This window comes from Piliocolobus tephrosceles, chromosome 1 (assembly GCF_002776525.5).
Source record: "Piliocolobus tephrosceles isolate RC106 chromosome 1, ASM277652v3, whole genome shotgun sequence".
In the NCBI taxonomy this organism is placed as follows: Eukaryota; Metazoa; Chordata; class Mammalia; order Primates; family Cercopithecidae; genus Piliocolobus; species Piliocolobus tephrosceles.
In genome coordinates, this window is record NC_045434.1 from 54130923 (window position 1) to 54157131 (window position 26209).

The following is a 26209-nucleotide window of genomic DNA, read 5'->3' on the forward strand; positions in this document are numbered from 1 at the left end:
TTTTCACGGATCCAATGCCTGTACTGGCTCCTGCCAGGGACTGTTTGGCTCAGCACTCTATTTCTAGCTAGCATTGTGATTACACAATTTGTTGAATGCAGGAATAAACTTGCCTATTTATGACCAATGTCACAGCACATGTCAAATCTCAGTGTCACTGAGCGCTTTCCCTAAAGGTCTACAAGAGGAAATATGTCATGCTTGAGTTAATGTTAAGAGGTTGATTGTTTAACCTGGAACTATAATTCCAAATATATATCCTTATGTTAAATCGATTTTTTTTTTCTCATTTATCTCCAATATATCCACAAGAAATTTCCACAGTAGCTGTTCCAGCCTCTTCCTTCCTATTGTAGCTATACCATTCCTTCTGGTATGGAAATAATATCAGAAGGTTGCCAGGAAGCATCTTCCAGGTTGTGGTTCCCTGGACGGTCCCATCTCAGCTCAGTTATTCCTCCCCTGGCTTTTTGATGACCCCCAATCAGCAGAGTTAAAAGAAATTGTAATCACGTGGTGAGAATTAATGAAAAAGCCTTTATATTGGATTCCTTCTTTTTCCAGCAAGGACTTCAAACCCTGCTAACTGCAGTCTTACAGCCCTTGGAGGGGGCCGTAGCTCACCATTGTTCTGTTCTCAGCAATCCCAGTGGGAGCTTATCTGTTTTCTGGGAGAAGCAGAGCAGCCAGATGAAGAGATGGGGCAGTGCCAAGGAGAAAATGATACTCAGCATGCAGTGCAGATCCCTCCCTCCCCTGTTCCCTGCTGTCGGTCTGCTGCTTAGAGGGAAAGGTGCCTGGTGGCTCTCTGATCGCGGTCCTTTCTTCACATTCCTAAGCCTTTTATTTGGTGAAAGGAGCATCTGGCTGGATAGCCTCCTCCTTATCCCAGGACACTTCCCGAGTCCTGTCTTTTGGCTTTTTAATACCTTATTTTCCCCTTATGACTGTAAAGTAGACAGTGTATTTATGGTTGAAAATTGGCTGCTATAACAATATTAATTTTAAAAACAGAGTTTTGGCACATATTCAATATTACTATGGAAACAGCCGTTTCTAACAATTCACTGATAAGATATAGTTCAAGGACTGAGGTCTGTGTGGGAGGTTTTTACCATCCACCAAATTGACGATCTACTTGTCGGAATAGCAATTCACAAGAACTGCTCTTCGAAGTTGTATTTCTTTTTTAAAAAATTTAGAGGATGAGCATTCAAGAGATGCCTTTATTTTGCTTTATATGTGTAGACGGAAGATAAATATCCTAACTGGCATGATAAAGACACAATGTGTTTAAAGTAATTTTTCCATGAGTCACTAATTCTCTTAATTGCACATAATGGTCTTACTTGGTTATTTGATGTAACACTAAATACACACACAGACACAACTAGTTTCAGAAATGCACATATTGAAGCTGGAATGTAACCTGTAATCAATTGGCACATTCAAACATTTTAACTGGCCATCTTAAACTGTCTCCACATATTTCTATGTAACTGATATACATACAATTGAATTCCAGGAAAGACTTGAAGTAATTCACTGCACTGTGGTGTTTTCCAGTTTTTAACCCCAAATATTGCCTCCATTTTTAACCACAAACATACTTCTGTTGGTTTTATAAAACACAGGGATGAGAGAAAGGACCTCAGGGGGGTGATGGTGGCAACGTTAGTTCTTGAATTCCCTCACTTTAAGTCAAAGCTTTCATGTTTGCATCTCCATTCACTTGGAAATATGAGGTTACATTTTCCAAAAAATCCTGCAATGTTTCATGTTTTTTCAGGGCTCCTTCTGATATGTTTATTGTCTTCACATTATTTCGAATGCTGTCATTGGCCCTAAATATCATGAAAGATAGGTCCTGATGCTGACAACAGAATTTGTCTCCTTTCTTTTATTTCCATTCATTTTGTGTTTTCCAAATTAGATGAACTCTCAAGCAATTAGTAACAGGTGATTCTGATAGGCCCAGATTGCACACCCTTCTACCAGCGCCACATCAGCCCACTGAGAGTGATAACCCAAAGCACCTCCTTGTTCACAAGTTCGGCCCTGAGTGGATAGTAGCAGTTCTGAAATCCAAACAGGATCAAGAAAGTCAATCAGGGGAAGGTCACTCAGGAAATCAATCAGGGGAAGGGGTAATAAACAAGAGCAACCACATGGATCAAAGTTCTCGTACTGTGTGTATGTCCTATGAGAAGCTCTTTATTCACTGAATACTATAATTCTTAGAACAATTCTAAGACATGGGAATTGTTGTCCCCGTTTAGTATACTTAACCTACATATACTGTGGGAAAATGGTATACGAGCGGAGCTCTTAATCACTTCATTACACAGCCAGGAGTGGCAGAGGTAGGGCTACATCCCAGGCCTTGAATTTTCTCTTTCATTATTAAGACATTTCTGAGAGAAGTAAGAAAACAGTAAATATCGGCTAAGTATACTAAACAAGTAGCAAAACTGGATTCAAATGCCTTTCTGTCTGCTTAGCAAGTGCATGCTGTTTCTAGTTCCCCTTCAGAAGAAACAGGATGAAATTTCTTTTCTAGGATTAAAAGGAAAACACACATTAACGTAGGGTGCTAGGACATTCCAGCATACAATAATCAGGATGGAAGTTTCAAAATAGGTTTTGACAGTTTCATCATAGAATACCATGGCATAACCTTGCTTGGGTCCTATATAGGCCAGAACCCAGTTAATGTTTCAGAATAAATTCTCTTTGAGGAGAACAAATGAAACATCTATTTATTTTATTCTGCAGATATGGAGTTCAAAGTAATCACAGTTTAAATTAATCATATATACAATATACATGTTTAAAAAGTGGTTAATATGATAACTGACTACAGATAGCAGCATGTCATTTTTTAGGAAAGAAAAAACAATTTTACATGACATTTATAATTAATTTGAGGTATGTCTTTTCAGGAAAAGGTTATTCAAAAGCACAGTGTTAGAGCACAACCAATCCAAATAGGCCTGGCCTTAAATCTCGTCCTGCACCTGGAGGCCTCCATCGTCAGTTCATGTGTCCCAGCAGTTTCAATTATCAAAAGATCCATCCTAGTGCCGTATATTTTAAGCACAGTTGAAGAATAGTGGAGCAAAAAAGCCTTTCAACCATGGGAATTTAAAAGCAAAGGGCCCTGAAGAGGCGATTTCAAAACCCTACTCATTCAGTTCACTCTAAAGCTTAATGACATGCCCTATTTGATACAGTTAGGGGAACTCTTTCATCAAAAACTTTATATGAGACTGGGAATTGCAATATTGGGTTTGTAGGTTTGCTCCCTTGGTCATACTGCAAGGTCCTGAAGGAATTCTAGTTTATCTTTTAAAAGCAAGTCGAATTAGGGATAGTGATAAATGGTATACTAATGACTACTACTATGTTTATGTATTTGAGAACTTCCTATAGGCTGTACTTTTTGTATTTTGCATTCTTTGTGTTTTATTTGGTCCCATCCTTTGAAATAGATATTAATATTCCATTTTATAGGTGATGAAAATGAGTTCCTAAGAGGTGAAATAACTTGCTGTGTTTGCACAAGTATTTGGCAGAGCCACGAATGAAACCCAGGTCTCTGCCTATAAAGACTGACCTCTTAACCACTTCATTGCACAGCCAGGACTGGCAGAAGTGGGGCTGGATCCAGGCCTTGAATTTGCTCTTTTATTTTTATCACATTTTTAAGGACAGCAAAGCAACTGTAGATGAAGGACTTGGTTTCTCAGGAGTCCCAAAATATGTGAAACAGGTCAGCCCTCTGGTTCCACCTGAACTGGGGTGCTAACAAGGACTCAGGACCCACCCCCATGAGTCCCTCTTCCTCTCCTGTTGCCGAATAGCAGATGAGAGGATCTAGGTAGCCTCAGTTTACCCAATGTAATCAATCTCAGGCTGAATGAGAAGAGAAGGGCCTGGAAAAGTTTAGAAAATGGAGACAAACCAAATGATTTTTCTCCTGTGTGCATGGGTGTGGACACTCCCAGCTCTCTCATCCAGGAGAACTGCCATTTCCTCCAACAGATGACATGATTTACCAGACAGATTAAGATGAAACCAACATCTAAGAACAACAGTGTGCATTTTCTAAAGATCACTGGATAGTACTAAGGTGTTTTGCTGGTCAGATTTCATCTGCCCTTCTGTGTCACAGCCTTTTGACCTTTCAAGCCCAACTCTATGGTTCTGTTCCTCTTTCCCAGGCCAGAGTTATCTTTATTGATAAAATATATAATTATTTACAAAAGCATGGCCACACAGTATGGATGGAGAGCTTGCCCTCTAGTTGACATAAACTATTTTTCTAAAAAACTACTGAACTCTGAAATTCTACATTCTTTACTTCAAAAGCTCCAATCATTGGAGGATGAAAAGTTGCCATAACCCAGAATTTTTGACAGTAATGTGAAGGGGAGATGGAGTCGTAAATGTGTTTCTGATGATCTAATAGTACTATATTCTTGAATGTCTCCAAGGCACCTAAGACCAGCTTTTCCCAACCTGACCTCATATTCTTCCTACACAAACCTCATGTGAACCCAATTTTTCCTCATGTGAACCCAGTTACAATGATTGACATCCCAATCCACCTGCTCATCTAATGTGGTATCACCAGCCATCTTCATCCTTCCTCTCTTCCCCACTACCCCACACAGTCTGACATGGAGTGATGCTGAGTATACCTCAGAAATCTCTCTCAACCATTCTTTCCCGTCAATTCTCACTCCTTTGCTAAATTTAGACCTAGCTAATCTCTTATCATGATGAATAAGATAAACTAACTGCTCTGCCTCCAGTTTCTTCCCCACCTACACTATCTCCCATCCTCCACCCTGTTACCAGATCTTATCCTGTCATGCTTTTGCTTAAATATCTTCAGTGGCTCCTCACTGACTACAGGAAAAAGTCTGAGTTCAGTGTGACATTCACATTTCTTGACAAGATCCTTCTACTTTACAGTATTTTCTCTCCCCAACTCTTTTCATCCTTTCCCAATTCAAACATACACATTCATGGTCAATGTCTTCAGTCATACTGGGTTTCTTACTTTTTCCCTAAATTCTAAGGACTTTTGTACCTTCTTGCCTTTTATGTTTTGTTTTTGTTCTTGTTCTTGTTTGGAGACAGAGTTTGGCTCTGTCGCCCAGGGTGGAGTGCAGTGGCATGATGTCTGCTACATCAACCTCCGCCTCTCAGGTTCAAGCGATTCTTCTGCCTCAGCCTCTCAAGTAGTTGGGATTACAGGCACCCACCACCACGCCCTGCTAATTTTTGTATTTTTAGTAGAGATGAGGTTTCACCATGTTGGCCAGGCTGGTCTCGAACTCCTGACCTCAGGTAATCTGCCCGCCTCAGTTTCCCAAAGTGTTAGGATTACAGGTGTGAGCCACCAAGAGTGTCTCATTAAAGTGGAATTTCCTCCTTGGAGTACTTGAGCATCCACTAATCCTTCAAAGGACAATCATGTCTCATTCCAATCTTGCTCCACCTATGCCCCAAGACAATTCATCACACCGTCATAACACCTATCTGTAATGTATTGTGGTTGTGTGTGTGTGTGTTTCCCACTTCTCCTATTTCCAGAATTTGAGCTCCAGATTCCAAACTTGTATTTGTCTTGGTATTTTCATTTCCTTGCTCAGTGAATGCTCATAGTAAATGGTCAATAAGTATTGCTGAATGAATGCACAAACTAATGAACCACATTTGAGCAAGGCTTATTGTGAGTAGATCCCAGACAATGCTATGAAGATATTAGAATATTATATTAATTATATAATAATTTAAACCAAGACACAGGGAACGAAAAACAGAGACTAAGGATAGAAAGATATTTAAACTCTCTAGGATGTTAAACAGATTTCATTTGTAATAGATTGGTTTGGTAACGTGGGGATGAGTCCTAGAGAAAGCTAAATGAGAAGGTAAAAGAGTTTTCTCCCCTGACAGAAATACGTCTTTGAAAAAATCAGTTTAAAAATTCAAACAGTAATTGCTTTCTGTCTTTAATATTTCTATGCAACTCAGTCCCAGTTTCATGTTACCCATTGTTAAACTGATAGAATTCGGGTTTGCTAAAAAGTGTTTTGCAAACACATCGGGATTAACATTAATCAAACCACTGTGTAAAAATACCAACTTTGAGAGCCCAGGATCCAGCTCCCTTTGACAGGGCTCTACCTGCCGCTTTCTGTTGCTAGATGCTTGGAGTCAGCGTTAAGCGCATGCGCCTTTACAACCGTTCAATTGCCATGTCGAATCCGAATCAGTGATTCCTGTGGAAACCTCTGGGCGAAACCAGCGTGTCACAGTCCCTCCTCTGTCTCAAGAATTTTTCCCACAAGACCCAACTAATTTAATTTCTTTCCTTTCCCCAAACAACAAAACGAAACAAAACTGTAAAACAACCATTTCTTCAGTCCCAAATCAGAACTGTTGGCAAGGGAGGAAAGAGATCATGAATAATACGTGGCTATAGATCTAGAATCATTTTACAAATATAAATATGGGCTCATCTTTTGCCTTTGTTGCTACGTGAATGATCTCAGTCACTGAGATTTAGAGACTGAGCAAATACAGTAGATATTTCATGCCAAATTTTCTGTCTGTAGACTTTAGATGCTAGATATATGATCACTTGCAAATGATTTGAGAATAAGAAAATCTGACTTTCTTTTAATACCTTGGTCTTTTTACAGTACTGAGTGGTACCAGCTTGCTCTGGTTGGTCTTCATTCCTGGGTAGTTCCATTGTCCTGAATATTTATTTGCCTTTGCTGTAGAATGCACATCCCAATGATTTCAATCTTTCCAGTTGGCAGATGACTTGATCTCGGACATTTTCACCGCTATTGGCTCAGTGACCCTCGCCTTGTTACTGATCCTCTTGCTGGCCATTGTTGCTTCTGTTGTCACCTCCAACAAAAGGGCAACTCAGGGAACCTACAGCCCCAGCCGTCAGGAGAAGGAGGGCTCCCGAGTGGAAATGTGGAACTTGATGCCGCCCCCTGCGATGGAGAGACTGATTTAGGAGCATTCTGTCCCTTCGAGATGGGGATCCCTTTGAGATGGGGATTCACACACTGTGAATGTGATGACTGTACTTCAGGGGTCTCTGATATACCTGACGATGTTAATCTGCAACTGGGATTACACTGGAACTACAGGAATGATTCCTTTGGCCACCTTAAAGACTTTCACAGTGGTTCTACTCGACACCATTGTTTTATTATGTTATATCACCCAATCGCGAAAAAAGTCTGTGCCAGTAATTTCAGCCTTATAATTAGCAAAAACATCTTCCAGAGAATAAAGTCTTCTGAGCAAAGCTCCAGTGTCTATCACTGAAACTCTTTCCTCTTTTCAACCTGGGGACAACTTTTAGTTTTCATTTTAGGTTTCTGTTCTTTCTGTAGTTTCTGTGTAAACATATGGCAGTTTAGTTTCTGCCATATGTTTACACAGAAACTACAATAAAGAATTGGCTACATTTCTCACTTCTCCTGTCATGTGGTCAAAGGTGATTGTTGTATACCAGCGATGGGATACTTCTGTATACTTTTGTCCTTCATTCATGGATTCAGAGAAAGCCATGGGAATGACCTGTGGTTCAAAAAAGTGACCCAATGGCAACAAATAAAAATCAAAATCTGGTTGTTTTCCTTTCTGAGTACTTTTTGCATTTTTGTGACATTACGTGTGACAAAAGTAACCTCTAGGAACATTTGAAGAACCTGCTTATGAATTAGATCTTAACTAAATCATCTCAAGTTGGTTACATTTTAAAATTATTACTCTTTGAAAAGGGTTGGTTAAGTCAACACACTTCCTAGATAGAAATCAAAATAGGAGGAAAACTCACATTCTCAAGTTCGAAAAATCAAGTTCTTTTCTTCCAACTGCTTTTAGGTAAATCAGGGCCAAACAGTGACATTGTCTAAAGGTAAGAACTCCAAAGTTAAATGTGTGCACTTTAAGGAGAATGTGTATAAGACTATGGAGTGTTTGGAGAAAATGCTGGGGCTTCTATTTTTATATTTTTTTCTACAAAGCATTTGGTTATATTTTTATATGTGCTTTGAAATATTTGAAACATGCTACTGTTGTAGAATATAAATAAAATTTAAGAATAGATGCCTATATATTCTGGGTATACTCAACATGTCTAATGACATGAATTTTTAAATCTGGTCTAGAAGAATCCATCCATCTCAACTACTCAAGGATATCATTACAGCAAGTTCCCTTCTCTTCTACATCATCAGTTTTCCCATTGTCCTGGGGCATCCCTATCAGCACCAAACATGCTGTCATATTTCCTATCATAAAAATGTTCTCTCCTGTGGCCCTCATCTCCCTCCAATAACCACCCCATTCCTCAACCCCTCTTTTCAGCAAAACGTCTACAAAGGAGTTTTCTGTATTTTCGGTTTCCCTTTCTTTTTCTCTCATCCTCTCTTGAACTTAAACTAATTTGGCTTTTCTCATCACTGCTCCATGATCTCCACATGGTCAAACACAATGTCCAGTCCTCAGTCCTCAGCTTACCTGACCTCTCTGAAGCATTTGAAAGAATTGTCACTCCTGTTGAAATATTTTCTACACAATGGGACACCATTTCATCTTGATTTTCTTCTTACCCCACTGTCCATCCCCTCTCCATCTCTTTTGATAGTTTCTCCTCATTTCCTTAAACTCTGCTTTATTTTTTTCCATGCTGTTTATCACCACCTGAGAGGTTGTGTATTTTGTTGTCGTTGCTGTTCTCAATTTTCTCTATCTAGAATTTAGGTTATATGAGGATAAGAACTATTTTTTTTACTCCAGTATCTCTCACCTAGAACAGGCCTAACCCATAGGGAAAACACAATAACTATTTTCTGGATAAATTAACAAACAATGAATGAATGGTGCTCAAATTTGTACCTGCCACCAAGAAATCCGAAAGTGTGGGCTGTCACTGGATGCGCTGGTCATGAAACTATCATGGCTCTGTAGCCTATCTAATGTCTTACTCAATCTCAGGCTTTTTTATCCATATGTAATATTGCTTTAAGTGTAAGTTCAAGAAGAAGCATGTCTCCAGTGTCTACATGTGAAGTATACCATGAGCTATATTTATTTTTGCATTTCATTAGATACAACTTCTTAATAGAAGTTCATATGGAAAAGAAAAGAAAGAGCTCATGCTTGAAAAAATACATAGCTGAGTTAAACACACACACACACACACACACACATACAAACTAAAAAGATCACAGGATATAAAATGGTTCTATTGGCTTAATTAATCTGAGTATTTGCTCTATTCCAGTATCTAGCTTAGAGCTTTGCATAGGAACCAATGTTCAAATACATGGATAAGTGAGTACATGCAGGCATGAATAAATGAGTGATTCTTTCCATGTGGACACTCAAGTACACGGACATTTACAGGCTGCCCCAGCAAGCCAGATCTCTTTATCTTTGAAGAAGCTAAATATTCAATATCTAACGTCAAGAATGCTTCCAAATTGGCCCCATGAAGTATTTGTACTGAACTATCTTTAACAATGTAGACCTTGTTTTAGTGAAAAAGTATAGTATCTGCATAATCAATGACGGTGCAGCTTTTTAATCAAGTGCGTTTTCAAAATTTGTGTTAGGCTAACATAATGCCATGGAAATGGTGCTCTGCCAGACGTAAGAGGCTTGCAGCTTCTGTTTTCGCTCTCTTGGAAGGCGACCCTGAGACTGCCATACTGTGAAGAAGCTTGGAATGAAAATAACGTGTCAAAAGAGAGTCCCAGCCAAGCCAGGTGTCCCTGCTGAACCCGGCCTTAGTCACCGTGCCTGCTGGTTGCAATCACTTAGTGACCCACATGAGAACAGCAAAGGAGCCACCAGCTCAATCCACAAAATCATGAGAAACAGTACATTGTTTTAAGCCATTAGGGTTTAGAGTGATTCGTTACATAGTAATAGATAAATGAAACACAATTATTCACATCAATGAGGCAACCTAAGGAATACGGCAATATGAGGTAATTCTTTGATTCTAATTTCTTTGCTTTTAGAACTGCTGCTCTGGGAACTGGTGGACTATACAGTATTCATTTGTATAGGAACAACAACTAGTACATTATGAATAAAATATGACACCTATATGTCAGATTTCTCTCAGGATGGCAAATAAGGATGCAGAGTCATTTAATCCAAACACAGGTCCAGGAGGCGCTGAGGGTCATAGTCCTTCTAGCACAGCTGTTTGCAGGGTTTGGGGCATGGTGTAAAGTGGACACAGCCGGCCTACTTCCTGCCCTAGGGTGAACCCTGGCCCAAGGTAGCCAATGTAAAAGGCACACATCTGGTGTGAATTTACAAGGAGTGACAGGAAGCCTCCTTCAAGTGGACTCTCATGTGGCTTCTGTAGTCACAGTGAGTGCAAAGACAAGCAGGAAATAACAAATGACTGTGACTTAAATCAGCTGTCAAGACTTCCCCTATTTTATTCCTAAATTACCACCGCTTAATAGATCCTCTTATTTGAGACTGAGACAGGCATGGTCCCAGAGTCTGGCCCTGTGTAGCCATAGTTGTTATTATCATGACCAATTAGTATTACCTGCAGTAATTGAAGAGTAACAGTAATAAGGAATAGAGGTAGAACTAAACGGCATCATAGCAATGATAATAATGATTACTAGAACAATAATGAGGGATCCCTTCCTGAGCCCTCGCTAGAGGCCAAGACTATCTTAAGCTTGCTGCACTAAATGCATTATGTCTCATTTAGACCTCATAACAGCCTTTGAGGCTGAAACTTTTATCTTCATTTCACGAGCCTTTGCAGACAAAGAAACATAGTTTTAAATTTCTGAAATGCCCCATTCAGGTGATCTGAGCTTAATCTGAAAATTGGGAATCACACCTGTATTGCACTGGCACATCATGATGACATTATTGGAAAATGCTTAACTGCAAGTAAGCACACAATACATAGCATCCATAGCATCTATGATTACTATTCAGATAAGATGAAGTGTTAGGACAAATGACAAGCAGCAGTCATGTTTAAATGGTTTCCACACTCCCACCTCCTACTTTATCTGCCAGACAAACCAAATAGGTAACTATTTTCCTCCTATCCTCCTTCCCATCTGTCTTATAATGTGTTTGTAAAATAAGCAGGTTTTGTGCAGAGAAAGATAATTTTTTCATGTCATTCCCGTAACTCTGAATTGCCTCATGATGGTGGTCCCATCCAACTAAAGAATTTAATTCATCTGTAAGAATAAAATAAATGGTACATACCAGTTGTATGTCCTCAATGAAATTGTCAGAAATAAATCAAAAGGTCTCAGGTCTCTCAGACCTCCAAACAACTAATGATAAAGATTTTTTTTTTTAGTTGTACATTGTAGAGATGACTTTATTATTATGTTTTTTTGGCCCTTTTAGGGTTACTCCTTAAACCACTTTTGATAGAAAATCACCATCATCTTTTTTCATTAACAGCAAGAAATATTGACCCATGTATCTTGATTTAAATCATCCTTCTGATAATGATTAGCTAGCCAACTTTCAACCTGGTTTTATGCTGTGCAGGGGCATATCTGGAGTGAATATGACTTTTCAAGTTTCATCCTGCTTTCAGTAAAAGTAGATTTTTTACTGCTGTGCATGGCATTGAATAGTGATGACAAAAATGCATGTTTCCCATTTAAACCGATTATTCTATGATTTGGTACCCATGCTTTGCTTTACATGGTTCCAGAAACCTGGGAATAGCATCTATCTAATATATTTGGCAGTGCCTGCCTGAGCACAGCTGCTTTAATCACCAGTCACAGGGTCTCCTAGGATGGGAGGCAACAATCTCCCCTTGAAAACTGCTCCCAAATCCAAATCTTTCAGTTCGAAGTGGAGCATCTTTTAGAGGTGCTCATGGTTTGCAGCTTGAGGCTCCTGGCTCAAAATTGAGCTCATTCATGGCTGAAATAAGGCAAACTGAATGGAAGCAAATATAGGTGTTATAAAAAGTCCCTACAGTATAGGAGCTCCTGGATGCCATTTTGACTCAATCCTTCATGTCAAATATTTGGCTTCAGCATGAATTAATTTATTCAGCTACATGCTCAACATCCAGCTTTGTATAGTTGCAAAAGTCTTTTACCATATGAGGCAGGTGGTCCACAAGACAACGTCTAGGTTAGCTTTCCCATACAGAGATCATTCAAAAACTCTATTTTTCAAGGTCAGTCCCATTTTCTAATGCCCACTTTAAAAAGAAATTGCTCTACATTTGAATCATTTGGGGATTTTTTTTTTTTTTTGTAAAATGTAAATAACTAGCACTAACCACCCAGAGTAGTTTAATTTGAAATTATTTTTTGCATAAAGAAAAATTAGGTTAAGCCAAACTTTACCTTAATTAAAGGTTAAAAATCATAATAAAAGTTTTCTTTTATTGGGTTTCCAAAGTCATTAGGTTTTTCAGGTCCAGAATATAGATATCCCGTGTGAAATATAGACATGAACCCAGGCTCAAATTTTTCTAAAAGTATGTATTATTTTGTAAATGCATTGATAATTGGTTCTCTGATAAACAGCAGGGAAGCCAGAGGGTCCTCTTGATTGGTGATCTGAATAGAACATGGATTTCAGTTCACCACCCCTCCACTGCCAAATACCAATTTCATTCAAATATTGAATCTGCACTAATAGGACTTAAGTGTCGCAAATTGAACAAGAGCAGAAATCATCCATTTAATAAACTGTTTGTCTGAAGCACCTAATGGCCCAAATCAGAGATTCCAATTATGCCAGTTTATTTAGTATTTATCATGTTGATAGAATCAGAGGCCTTACCATGGGAGAAAAAAGGATGAAGAAAATGTCATTCACAATTAGAGCGTAAAATGTAATGTCATCCAAACTGACAGAGGGTAACTTGAATCATTTAAAATGAAACACAAATTAATTCTTCCACTTCTCCCTTGAAGAAACTGGCCAAACACACACCCTACTGAAAAAATCAAATTTGTTTATATTTACTAGAGTTCCAGTGAACTTTCAGAGTTCTAGTGACCTTCTGAAAGCATTTCAGTAGATTAACATCTGCCCTCAAGAGTTATTAGTATAGAGATAAGATTATTATAAAAGACTCAAAGGTGTCAAAAGGGTGACTTATGTTGGAGAAGAGTGAAAATTTTTAAATATTGAAGTCTCTTTAGTGCCTTGTGATGACCTGACTTCTGTAAGTATCTGTTCTTGTCAGGAATGGCAGCCCTGGTAAGTCATCCAGGCTGTGATGGTGGCCTGCAGCAGTTTCCATCAGCCACTCCTATTCTCATCAGGCTGACTTTCAGAGGCCGCTGCTGGACAGGGGTGGTGAGGATGTCCTCTTGCGTTGTATCAACTCTCTTAGGCCAGTAACAGCTGCACAACTTAGCATTGCTCCCTTCACCCAACCTGGATCTCAGAGCTGCCCCTTCTTAATCACCAGGGAGCAACTGTAGGATAACATAGCTCCTGCAACCCCGAGTTTAGTAGGAGACTAGGTCACTGCTACTGTCACACTTGCATCTCCTCAGAGGCCTCCCTCCATTCCAGACCACCCTTTCCAAGTACATTCCCTACTCCCTTGGAGAATTCAAGCAAAGCTCTCCAGCTGTTCCTAAGGATGGTCCAATCTCAGGACACACAGACAAGAACCTGGTTAGGCCAGGATTCTACCAGATAGGTAAGCACACTTAACTCTAATTAGAGGCCTACATAGGTATGTGGACAGTGAAAATCTGTCTAGCAAGAAAAGCCCTGCCATCTTAGTGTAAACAGCCTCGGGCAGCTTCAGCTATTTTCTGTGGATCAGTGACAGGTGACCCAGTTCACTTTCTCTTATTTCAGCATTATTGGCCTTTGTGACTTGCGAAGAGGAAGTATGATCTAACTTTTTCTTTCTCAGTGCTATTTATTTTTCAGCATTGACTTTTCTGTTTTAGTTTAAACTTTATGTCTTAATCATTTTCTTGCTACCTTTTCCATATAAAACTAGGAAGCAAACTAAGCTAACTTGTGACCTCTGGGCATCTCTCCTAAATTCTGCAACTCTTACCTTCTCTTATGTATGAGATCACTGAGGTTAAATTAAATACTACAGGGGTCGAGTACAGTGGCTCACGCCTAAAATCCCAGCACTTTGGGAGGCTGAGGCGGGTGGATCATGAGGTCAAGAGATCGAGACCATCCTGGTCAACATGGTGAAACCACTTCTCTACTAAAAATACAAAAATTAGCTGGTTATGGTGGCACACACCTGTAGTCCCAACTACTCGGGAGGCTGAGGCAGAAGAATCATTTGAACCTGGGAGGCAGAGGTTGCAGTGAGCCAAGATTGCGCCACTGCACTCCAGCCTGGGTGATAGAGTGAGACTCCATCTCGAAAAAAAAAATAAAAATTCTATGGGAATTTGATGCTCTCTTTAGAGTCAGTCCCCTCCTTTAACCTTGACTAGGTTCTTTGAAACTGATGTCAGCAAAATCCTTCTCTTGCTGACAGTTTCAAAGATGCCCAGACCTTGAAGGTTTTTAGCACTTGCTTATCCCACATACGACTGTTCAAAACACAAGTTTTTGAATCATTCAAACATATCTGGGACACACAAATCTGATTTTAAAACAAGTACATATATCCCCTTTGGAACACTACCCCAGCAGCATAAGAACCACTCCCATCTCCACAGTGGCCATGGCAGACCCTGCCCAAGAGAAGTCTGAGCTCAGATCCACCTAACCCTGCCCACAACTGGCAGTATTTCTCCACTTGCCCTGGTAGTTCAAGACAAAGGACATAAACTTCTGGGAGCTTTATGGCCGCACCCATTGTCTGAGAAACCAGAATACTTCCCCTGGACAACTTAGGGCAAGCTCAAATCCCACTGCTACTAATGCAGCTGGTCCTCTCTTGCAAGTGCAACCTCCTGACTGAAGGCCAACAAACTCACATTTACAATACCTCTTGACAGAATAATACTGTTCCCAGGAAGGAGAAAATGGCTGCATGATCTCAGCTAACACCACTGCCTGAAACACGCTGACTAACCAGAGGTCCTGAGTCTATGTGACAATTTCACTACTAGTATAACCAGCATTTGAGAGAGCCAGCTCACTAAGCCTGTCTACAACCAAGGATTCTCACAATCTGTCTCACTCCCCTGTGATGCCATCAGAATGGGTGCTGGTACCCACTGCTGGGAGACTTGAAGACAGATCCTATCACTAGATCCTTTGCAGACATTCCCCAGCACCAGTCTGGAGTCTGGTAGCCACACTGGGTGGCTAGACCCAGAAGAGCAATAACAATCCCTGCAGTCTGGCTCTCAAGAAGTCCCATTCCTAAGCTAAGGGAGAGAGCACCACATGAAAGGAATACTTCCAAAGGGTACTGTGGGAGAAAAAAATCTGAACAGTAGGTCTTGAGTCCTAGATCTTTCTGCTGGTTGGAAGTTTCTTACAGTAGAGACACAATTGCAGCACTGGGAGCAATAGGAAAGTCTGTACCTCTACTGCAACAGGTAGGCAGCCTCTGTGATCATGAATGGTCTTGGAGAAGGGGTCCTTGTTCCCCCGGGAAGACCACTACAGTCACATCTGGGGCTTCTCACATGGGAACACAGCATGGATGCACTTATAGACAGCCTTCCTGGAACAATTTAAGTTGATTACAGCTCCACGGGAGGAGCACTCCGCAGAGTCAGGCCCACACAAGAGGCAGAGTCACAATCCCTCCCTACTCGGAATATCAACATTTCTATAGAGGAAAAGAGGTGACTTTCTGATCTGAAGAGCCAGTATACTGGGGCAGGAGTGAGACTATGAGGTGGATAGCTTTCCTGCAGGTCTAGCAGGGGAGCTGAGGTAGCTCCCACCATTCACCCTGATAAAACCTCAGCACATCTAATTGAGAGCTCCCCCAACCACCTTCATGAAGGCTGGGACCTCTGCCCACCATTGGGTATTACATCTACCCACCTGCCTTACCTACAAGCAGTTTCTACCGAGGGATACTGCCCCTATTGGCTTGAAGCCTTAATTATCAACTCAGTAAATAAAATACCAGGGAAAATTTAAATAAATAAAGTGTACATTATGAGAGAATGAGATAAGTTTCAAGAGATCCCTGCCATTTCCAACCCCATAAGAGACAGTGAACTCGCCCACATACTAAGTACGTAACTACTACACTCAGGATCTGGAAAAGTGGGCACACAAAGACTCTATAACTAAGGAACTCATATATAGTCTTCACCTCTAAAAGCACCAAGAATCAAATTAGGCTAAAATAAAATGCACGCTAAAGTTAGATCTTTAAGAGGGAAAAAATAGAAATTAAAAAAAAAAAAAAAAACACTCAGTCAAATAAAAAAAATTCAAGAACAATTGGAAGAAATAGTCTACCCAAAAGAGAAGGAACGAGAAGTAATTCTGGTAATATGACAAAACAGGATTCTATAACATCCCCAAAAGATCACACTGGCAGCAATGGATCCAAACCAAGAAGAAATCTTTGAAGTGCCAGATAAAGAATTCAGAAGGTCGACTATTAAGCTACTCAAGTAGGTACCAGAGAAAGGTGAAAACTAACTTAAAGAAATTTTAAAAACAATCTAAGATATGAAGAAAAATCTTCCAGACAAATAGATATCATAAATTTAAAAAAAAAATGGAACTTCTGGAAATGAAAGACACACATAGGGAAAAACAAAATGCAAGGGAAAGTTTCAACAATAGACTAGAACAAATAGAAGAAAGAATTTCAGAACTTGAAGTCAAGGCCTTCAAATTAACCCAATCAGACAAAGACAAAGAGAAAGAAAACAAACTAACAAAGTCTCCAAGAAATACGGGATTATGTAAAATGGCTAAACCTAAGAATAACTGGTGTTCCTGAGGGAGAAGAGAAGTCTAAAAGTTTGGAAAACTTGTTTGAGAGAATAATTGAGAAAAACTATCCTGGCCTTGCTAGAGATCTAGACTTCCGAATAGAAGAAGCTCAAAGAACTCCTGGGAAATTCAGAAGATCACCACCAAGGCCCATAGTCATCAGGCTATCTAAAATAAAGATAAAGAGTAGAATCTTAAGAGTTGTGAGACAAAAGCATCAAGTAACTTATAAAGGCAAACCTATTAGACTAACAGCAAGTTTCTTGATAGAAACCTTATAAGCCAGAAGACACAAGGGTCCTATCTTTAGCATCCTTAAACAAAATAACCATCAGAATCTTGTATCCTAAGAATCTTGTAAAACTAAGGTTCATAAGTGAAGGAGAGAAAAAGTCTTTTTGAGACAAACAAATACTAACAGAATTCACCACTACCAAACCAACACTACAAGAAATGCTAAAAGGAGTTTTAAATCTTGAAACAAAACCTCAATATACACCAAAATAGAACCTCCTAAAGCATATATCTCACAGAGCCTATAAAACAATAACACAATGAAGAAAAGCAAAGTATCTAGTTAAAAACTAATACGATGAATAGAACAGTACCTCACATCTTAATATTAGCATTAAATGTACATGGCCTAAATGCTCCACTTAAAAGATACAGAATAGCAGAATAAATTTTTTAAAAAAAACACTAACCAAATATCTGCTGTCTTCAAGAGACTTAGCTTCAAGAGACTTACATAAGGACTCACATAAACCTAAGGGGGTAGAAAAAGATATTTTATGCAAATAGAAACCAAAAGCAGGCAGGAGTAGCTATTCTTATACCAGATAAAACAGACTTTACAGCAACAACAGTAATAGAAGACAAGGACATTATATAATAATAAAAGGATTAGTCCAAGAGGAAGATATTACAATCCTAAATTTATATGCACCTAACACTGGAGCTCCCAGATTTTATAAAACAATTACTAGTAGGCCTAAGAAATGAGATAGACAGCAACACAATGTTAGTGAGGAACTTCAATACTCCACTGACAGCACTAGACAGATCATCAAGACAGAAGGTCAACAAAGAAACAATAGACTTAAACTGCACCCTAGAACAAATGGACTTAACAGACATTTACAGAACATTTTTCCCAGCAACTGCAGAATATACATTCTTCTCATAAGTACATGGAGCATTCTCTAAGATAGATCATATGATAGGCTGCCAAAAAACAAGTTTCAATAAATCTAAGAAAATCAAAATCATATCAAGTATCTTATCAGATGACAGTGAAATACAACTGGAAATCAACTCCAAAAGAAACGCTCAAAATTATACAAATACATGAAAATTAAATAATCCACTCTTGAATGATTTAGGGGTTAACAATGAAGTCAAGTCGAAAATGTAAAAGTTCTTTGAAATGAATGATAATAGTGATACAATGTATCAAAACCTCTGGAATACAGCAAAAGTGGTGCTAAGATGAAAGGGCATAGCATTAAATGCCTATATCGAAAAGTCTGAAAGAGCATAAATAGACAATCTAAGGTCACGCCTCAAGGAACTAGAGAAATAAAAACAAACCAAACCCAAACCCAGCAGAAGAAAAGAAATAACAAAGAAGAGAGCAGAACTGAATAAAATTGAAATAACAACAACAACAAAAAAAAAAAAAACGAAAGAAAAATGAAACAAAAAAGCTGGTTCTTTGAAAAGATAAACAGAATTGATAGAACATTAGTGAGCTTGACCAAGAAAAGAAGAGAGAAGATCCAAATAATCTCATTTAGAAATGAAATGGGAGCTACTACAACCAATACCACAGACATACAAAAGATCACACAAGGCTACTACTATTCATCTTTTGGAATTCAACTCATTCCAGGAGATGAATAAGTTCATGAAAATATACAACCCTCCTAGATTAGATCAAGGAGAAATAGAAACCCTGAACAGACCAATAACAAGCAGTGAGGATGACATGGTAACCAAAAGAAAATTACCAACAAAAAACATGCAGAACAAGATGGATTAACAACTGAATTCTACCAGACATCCAAAGACTAGGTACCAATCCTACTGAAACTATTCCAAAAGATAAAGAGGAAATTCTCTGTAAATCATTTTATGAAGCTAGTATCACCCTAATACCAAAACCAGGAAAGGATATAACAAAAAAAGAAAACTACAGACAAATTTCCCTGATGAACAAAGATGTAAAACTCCTCAACAAAATACTAGCTAACTGAATCCAACAGCATATCAAAAAGATAATGCACCATGATCAAGTGAGTTTCATACCAGGGATGCAGGGATGGTTTAACATACCTGGTCAATAAACATGATACATCACATAAACAGAATTTAAAACAAGAACCATATGATCATCCCAATGGACGCAAAAAAAAAAAAAAAAAAACTTTTGAAAAAAATCCAGCATTCCTTTAGGATAAAAACCCCTAACAAAATAGGCATAGTAAGGACTTAATTCAAAGTAGTAAATATGACAAACCCACAGCCAACATTATACTGAATGGGAAAAAGTTGAAAGCATTCCCCTTGAGAAGTGGAATAAGACAAGGACGCCCACTTTCACCACTTCTATTCAACATAGTACTGGAAGGCCTGGCCAGAGCAATTAGACAAGAGAAAGAAATAAAGGGCATCCAAATTAGAAAAGAGGAAGTCAAACTGTCACTGCTTGCCTATGATATGATCGTACACCTAGAAAATCCTAGGCTCAGCCAAAAAGCTTCTAGATCTGATAAATGAATTCAGTAAAGTCTCAGAATACAAAATCAATGTATACAAATAAGTAGCAGTGCTATGCACCAACAATGACCCAGCTAGAATAAAATTGAGAACTCAATCACTTTAATGACAACTGAAAAAAAAAAAAAGGAATATATTTTACCAAGTATATATATTTCTACCAAGGGGGTAGAAAGAGCTTTACAAGGAAAACTACAAAACACTGTTGAAAGAAATCATAGGTGACACAAACAAATGGAAACACATCCATGTTCATGGATGGGTAGAATAAATGTTGTGAAAATGACTATACTGCCCAAAGCAATCTGCAGATTCAATACAATTCCTATCAAAATACCACCATCTTTCTTCACAGAACTAGAAAAAACAATCCTAAAATTCTTATGGAACCATAAAAGAGCCCATATAACCAAAGTAATACTAAGCAAAAAGAACAAATCTGGTGGCATCACATTACACAAATTCAAATTATACTACTATAGTAGCTATAGTAACTGAAATGGCATGGTACTGGTATAAAAATGGCATGTAGTCCAATGGAACAAAACAGAAAACCCAGAAATAAAGCCAGATACAGCCAAGTGATCTTCAACAAAGCATACAAAAACATAAATCAGGGAAAGAGCATCCTATTCAATAAATGGTGCTGGGAAAACTGGCAAGCCATATGTACAAGAATGAAACTGGATCCTCATCTCTCATCTTATAAAAAATCAACTCAAGTTGAAGCAAAAACTTAAATCTAAAACCTGAAACCATAAAAATCCTAGAAGATAACGTTGGAAAAACTCTTCTAGACATTGGCTTAGGCAAAGAATTCATGACTAAGTCCTCAAAAGCAAATGCAACAAAACCAAAAATAAATAAATGGGACCTAATTAAACTAAAAGGCTTCTGCATAGCAAAAGAAATAATCAGCAGAGTAAACAGGCAATGTGGGAGAAAATATTCATAAACTATGTATCTAAGAAAGGACTAATATCCAGAATCTACAAGGGACTCAAACCAATCAGAAAAAAAAAAAAAAAAAAAAATCCCATCAAAAATTGGGCAGAGGGCATGAATAGAAAATTCTCAAATGAAGATATACGAACAGCCAACAAACATTGAAAAATGCTCAACATCACTAATTATCAGGGAAATGCAAATTAAACCCACAATGAGATGCCACCTTACTCCTACGAGAATGGCAATAATTACAAAGTGAAAAAACAACAGATGTTTGCATGGATGTGGTGAAAAGGGAACACTTTTTCAATGCTGGTGGGAATGTAAACTAGTACAACCACTGTGGAAAACAGTATGCAGATTCCTTAAAGGACTAAAAGTAGGACTACCATTTGATCCAGCAGTCCCACTACTGGACAGCTACCCAAAGGAAAAGAAGTCATTATAGGAAATGACATGGACATGCATGTTTATAGCAGCACAATTCTTTATTGCAAAGATATGGAACCAACCTAAGTGCCCATAAACCAAAGAGTGGATAAAGAAAATTGGGTAGATATACATAGAATACTACTCAGCCACAACTAGGAATGAAATAGTCTTTCTCAGTAACTTGGATAGAGCTAGAGGCCATTATTCTAAGTGAAGTAACTCAAGAATGGAAAAACAAATATCACATCTTCTTACTTATAAATAGGAGTTAAGCTATGAGAAATGCAAAGGCATAAGAATGATATAATGAACTTTGGAGGCTTGGGTTGGAGGGAAGTTTGGGAGGAAAGTGAGGGATAAAAGACCACATATTGGGTATAGTGTACACTGCTCAGATGACAGGTACAGTAACATCTCAGAAATCACTACTAAAGAATTTATCCATGTAACCAAAAACCACCTGTATCCCGAATATTATCAAAATTAATATTAACAAAATTAAAAAAAGAACAAGTTCATATAGTAATACTTCTTCACGTTTCTTCTAAGCAGCAGAATTATTCAGTTCACTCATTTCCATGTGTTTTGCCAATCTAAAAGATATTAGAATGATTTTTAAAAATCACAAAATATCTTGCATTTGGTGCCAAGAACAATACAATTAATTGAAATCAAACATATCATCTAAAATCTTAACCTGGGAGAAAAAAAAATGGTGGTGGCAGAGAAGACTACATGAAACAGAGGACATAAAAATTTCTGAAAGAAGTTGATTATCTTGAAAGTTTTTTTTGTTACTGTCTAGGTCAAAAGAGAAGCAGAACTCTAAAAGACATGTTCTGTTGTAGAGGGAGGCAATAATGGATTGAAAAGAGAGGGAAGGAGAAAACAAATAAATACTGGTGACATCTAAAATGTGACAGGATGAGAAAGTTAAAAAAAAAAAAAAAAAAAAAAGAAGTTCACCCTGTTAAGCAAGGCCACCCAAGATAAATTACAAAACAAGATGCCACTGATTAGGCTGAAATTCCAACATTGCTCATTACGGTCTTCAGAGTATCCAGCATAGCAAGATAATATCATGATCTGCCTTATAATATGCCCTGGGTCAAATTTGGCTAGGATTCTGTTAAGTAATTTAAATAGATCTATTTTCAAATGACCTCTAAATTCTTTCCTGCCAGATTAACATTTTAAAAATAATTAAATAAATATGTAGAACAAACTAAATGTTAGTTGCTTGTATATACTATTCACTTTGAACTTTAAAAATACATAATGATCTTTACCGTTAACACTGCACTTTATTCACTGACAACATTATGTAAAGAAAGAGATTATGATTGGATAAAAAGCTTCACATTGAAATTACTCTTCCAATAAATCAGAAGCCAGACAATTTTGATCCTTTGATTTGGGTAGCTCTTATAAGTGCATATAATACTTTCCTATAATTTAAGTTGAGAACCTTTACCCATAATTCATGCACAAATGACTAGAAAATTAACTTCCTCCAGGATTTGGAGCTTTAGAAAGAAGTTTCTGATTACTTGCTTGTGTTTCTTTCACACAATTACTTCAGAGTTAGTTTTAATTGAGACTTTTTAAATTTTGCTATTATTGAACTCAACAGTATTCCTTTTGGCTTTGGTTTTGCATTTCTGATGTGATGTATAGTAAGCCATTTACAAAGGATGGATAATTTATTTATCATATTCATGGAGAGTAAACAGATCCTTCCAAAGTTCTGCCATCTTGAACTAGTGGTATTCTATGCAATTTCAACACCAAGCTATTGAGTGTCTGCTATGAACCTGATGTCATATTAAGAGCTGGAGATTCAAAGATGAACAAAACAAAATTTGTGTTTTTAAGGGAATAAGTCATAATAGAGTCATAAGAGACTGGCCATCAAGGTCAATGTGGATATCAGATTAATTCATGTACATGAAAATCAGTTATTCACTTAATTTTTTTCCTCTGATTCCTAACAGAGCATCTAGGAGCAACAGACACAAATAAAATATTTGAGCTACCTGTGAAGCAGAGTTTAGGGAAAGGGCAAATAGGTTAACAGTCACAAAACCTTAGAGTAACTGTCACAATAGAAACTATACCAAGAGGGTGTGGAATCTGTACTAAGACTATGGGGAAAAAGTGAAGCTATAATTATCTGGAATTGTAGCTTCATTCAACTTGGCATATTAAGAAAACTGCTTGCTTATCTACACTGCCTTTTTGAATTCCATCTTGTCTAAATAATGACAATATTTTTCTTCAATTTTTTGTTTATTGTATAGTCAATCCAAGTTGCTTTCTTTTTCTAGTTTTCAAGGAACAACATTTTATCATTTGATTTATTTTTAAAAATCATCCTTCTTGGGAGCTGTTTGCTATGGTGGTCCAATGTGCTCTGAATTTTAAAGCACACCTACAGAGTGACTTGTCTTTACTTCTATAGGGGGTTTCAGAGTTGCCACTTGTTGTGGACTACATTTGATTGTAATTTATTAGTTTGGGAGTACTATGCTGTGTGCATAATAAACAGAATTTATGTACTCTATAATCTACTACAAACCCACATGAGGCAAATACTGAAGTTTGATTTTTGTATACAGAAATTTTGTTTGTTGGTTTGTTTCTAGGTTTATTTTTCCATCCAGATCCCTAGGCAGACAAAAAGTTCCTTTGATAGTTTTCTGGGTCAGAGATTGGAATAATTCTAGTCCCACCTTAATAGACTAGGCGTTCCATCAAGGGTCTTGACACAGAAGTCTTAATTTCTCCTTCATACCTCTTGAGGACCAAATGCTATATCTGCCGAATCCCTGAGGATATTAATTTGATATTAACTCACAGGAACTATACCCATACATACCACCTGCCATCTCATTGACTCACCGATTTGGCTTTGTTTTGTTAGTTTTGAAGCCTCAATTATTCATTTTGGGAGACATAGCAAATACTTTAAATATTTTTGGTATGTTTTATCTAACACTCTTGCCCTGATGTTGAAAGTCATTAGATTCTTCCATGCTACAAAAAAAAAAAAAAAAAAAAAAAAGAAGGTCAGTAAGCAAAAATGTTGACATGTGCATTAGCCTTCCTAAAGTTACATGGAAATGGAATGTTTATAACTAGACTTTATGTCAATGATGAACTTAAGGAATACATTTTTGCCAGAAAATTGAAGAATTAACCCTTCTTTTGAAAATGAGAGAGATTTCTGATACTGTATTAGCTCATTTTGCACTACTATAAAGAAATACCTGAGGCTGAGTAATTTATAAAGAAAAGGGATTTATTTGGCTCATGGTTCTGCGAGCTGTACAGGAAGCATGGCACCAGCATCTGCTTCTGGGGAGGGCCTCGCGGAGTTTTCAATCATAATGGAAAGCAAAGAAGGAGCAAGAGAGGAAGAGGGGAGGAAGTCCCAGGATCTTTTAAACAACTACATCTTACATGAACTCACAGAAGATAACTCACTCATTACCATGGAGAGGGCACCAAGCTGCTCATAAGGGACGTGCCCTCCTGACCTGATCACCTCCCATTAGGCCCCACCACCAACATTGGGGTCACATTTCAACATAAGATTTTGAGGGGACAAACATCCAAACTATGTCAGATCCCTCTCACAAAAGACTGATTGCAGGCTGGGCGTGGTGGCTCATACCTGTAATCCTAGAACTTTGGGAGGCTGAGGCGGGTGGATCACTTGCAATCAGGAGTTCAAGACCATCTTGGCCTACATGGTGAAACCCCGTTTCTACTAAAAAGGCAAAAATCAGCCTGACACTTGCAATCAGGAGTTCAAGACCATCTTGGCCTACATGGTGAAACCCCGTTTCTACTAAAAAGGCAAAAATCAGCCTGACACGGTGGTAGGCGCCTGTAATCCCAGCTACTCTGGAGGTTGAGGCAGGAGAATTGCTTGAACCTGGCAGGCGGAGGTTGCAGTGAGCTGAGATCACGCCATTGCACTCCATCCTGGGCGACAAGAGCGAGACTCCATCTCAAAAAAAAGAAAAGAAAGAGTAATTGCCATGCTGATTGCCCTACCACTATAAACAACAAGAAATTCAGATAGAATATATGAAACATTGGTTTCAGATGTAAGACAACAGAAAGCAAGGACTTTGATCCATGAGAAAAGAGAAATGAGTAAAGTAAGCTCTACAATTGCATGGACTCACTGCCTAGAGGCAGCAGTTATCAGGCTGCAGCAATGTGAGGGGGACCCTTTCAAAGCCTGGTGTTCTCACTGAGCTGAAGAGACAGAGATTGTATTTGAAGAGGCCATGGCAGCTAGAATGTGTGGAGCAGAGAAGTAGAGAGAGGATTGTTACAGATATCTACAGAGAGGTCCCATTGAGTCTTTGCCTTAGATCCACAAATATGTGTGAAGAAACTACTCCAGGTCATAACGACTTATGTGAAAAGCATAAACAATTCCCAGATGTCAGATAGTTGGGAATAGTTTAGTTTTTCATCTGAGGGGAAAGACCTCCTAACATGGGTATACAGAGAAGAGTTTTCCAATAGATACTGACTCAGTCAAAGGCCTAAACTAGCTTCACAATAAAGGCCATTCTGGACCCATAGTAATAAAATTTAAAGCAAGCTTTTAAAAGGTAAATCTCATTTGTAAGGAATTTAACAGCATCCCAGAATAAAATGTCAAGGCTATTTAAAGTAATACAATGAAATCTGGCATCCAAGAATATTTGGCATCCCATCAAAACTAACTAGACGTTCAAAAAAAGCAGGATAATGTGCCCCATAGCCAAATTTTAAAAATCAATAGAAACAGGCCCAGAAGTAACAGAGATGATACAGTTTGCAGACAAGGACGATAAAACAGCTATTACAAATCTTTGAAGATGATATAATGAGAAAATACATTGAACACACACACACACACACACACACACAGAGAGAGATCGAATTTCAGGAGGAAAAGTATAACATCTGAAATTTAAAAATATACTGGATATGGTTAATCAATGGTCATGAGACACTGAAAAGCAGCCAAAGATAAAAGACACTATTTAGGCCCGGCGCGGTGGCTCACGCCTGTAATCCCAGCACTTTGGGAGGCTGAGAC

General features: G+C 38.3%; 1 protein-coding gene across 3 annotated transcripts in view; it reads left to right on the forward strand.

The window, feature by feature from the left end:
- CRB1 (crumbs cell polarity complex component 1) overlaps window positions 1-7670 on the forward strand; it is a 165152-nt gene extending 157482 nt beyond the window's left edge. For all 3 annotated transcript variants that reach the window (XM_023224729.2, XM_023224728.3, XM_023224731.3), the window contains exon 12: window positions 6836-7670. In XM_023224729.2, the coding sequence (XP_023080497.2) occupies window positions 6836-7051 (216 nt within the window). In that variant the 3' untranslated portion in view covers window positions 7052-7670. The remainder of the gene's footprint in view (window positions 1-6835) is intronic.
- The last annotated feature ends 18539 nt before the right edge of the window (window positions 7671-26209 follow it).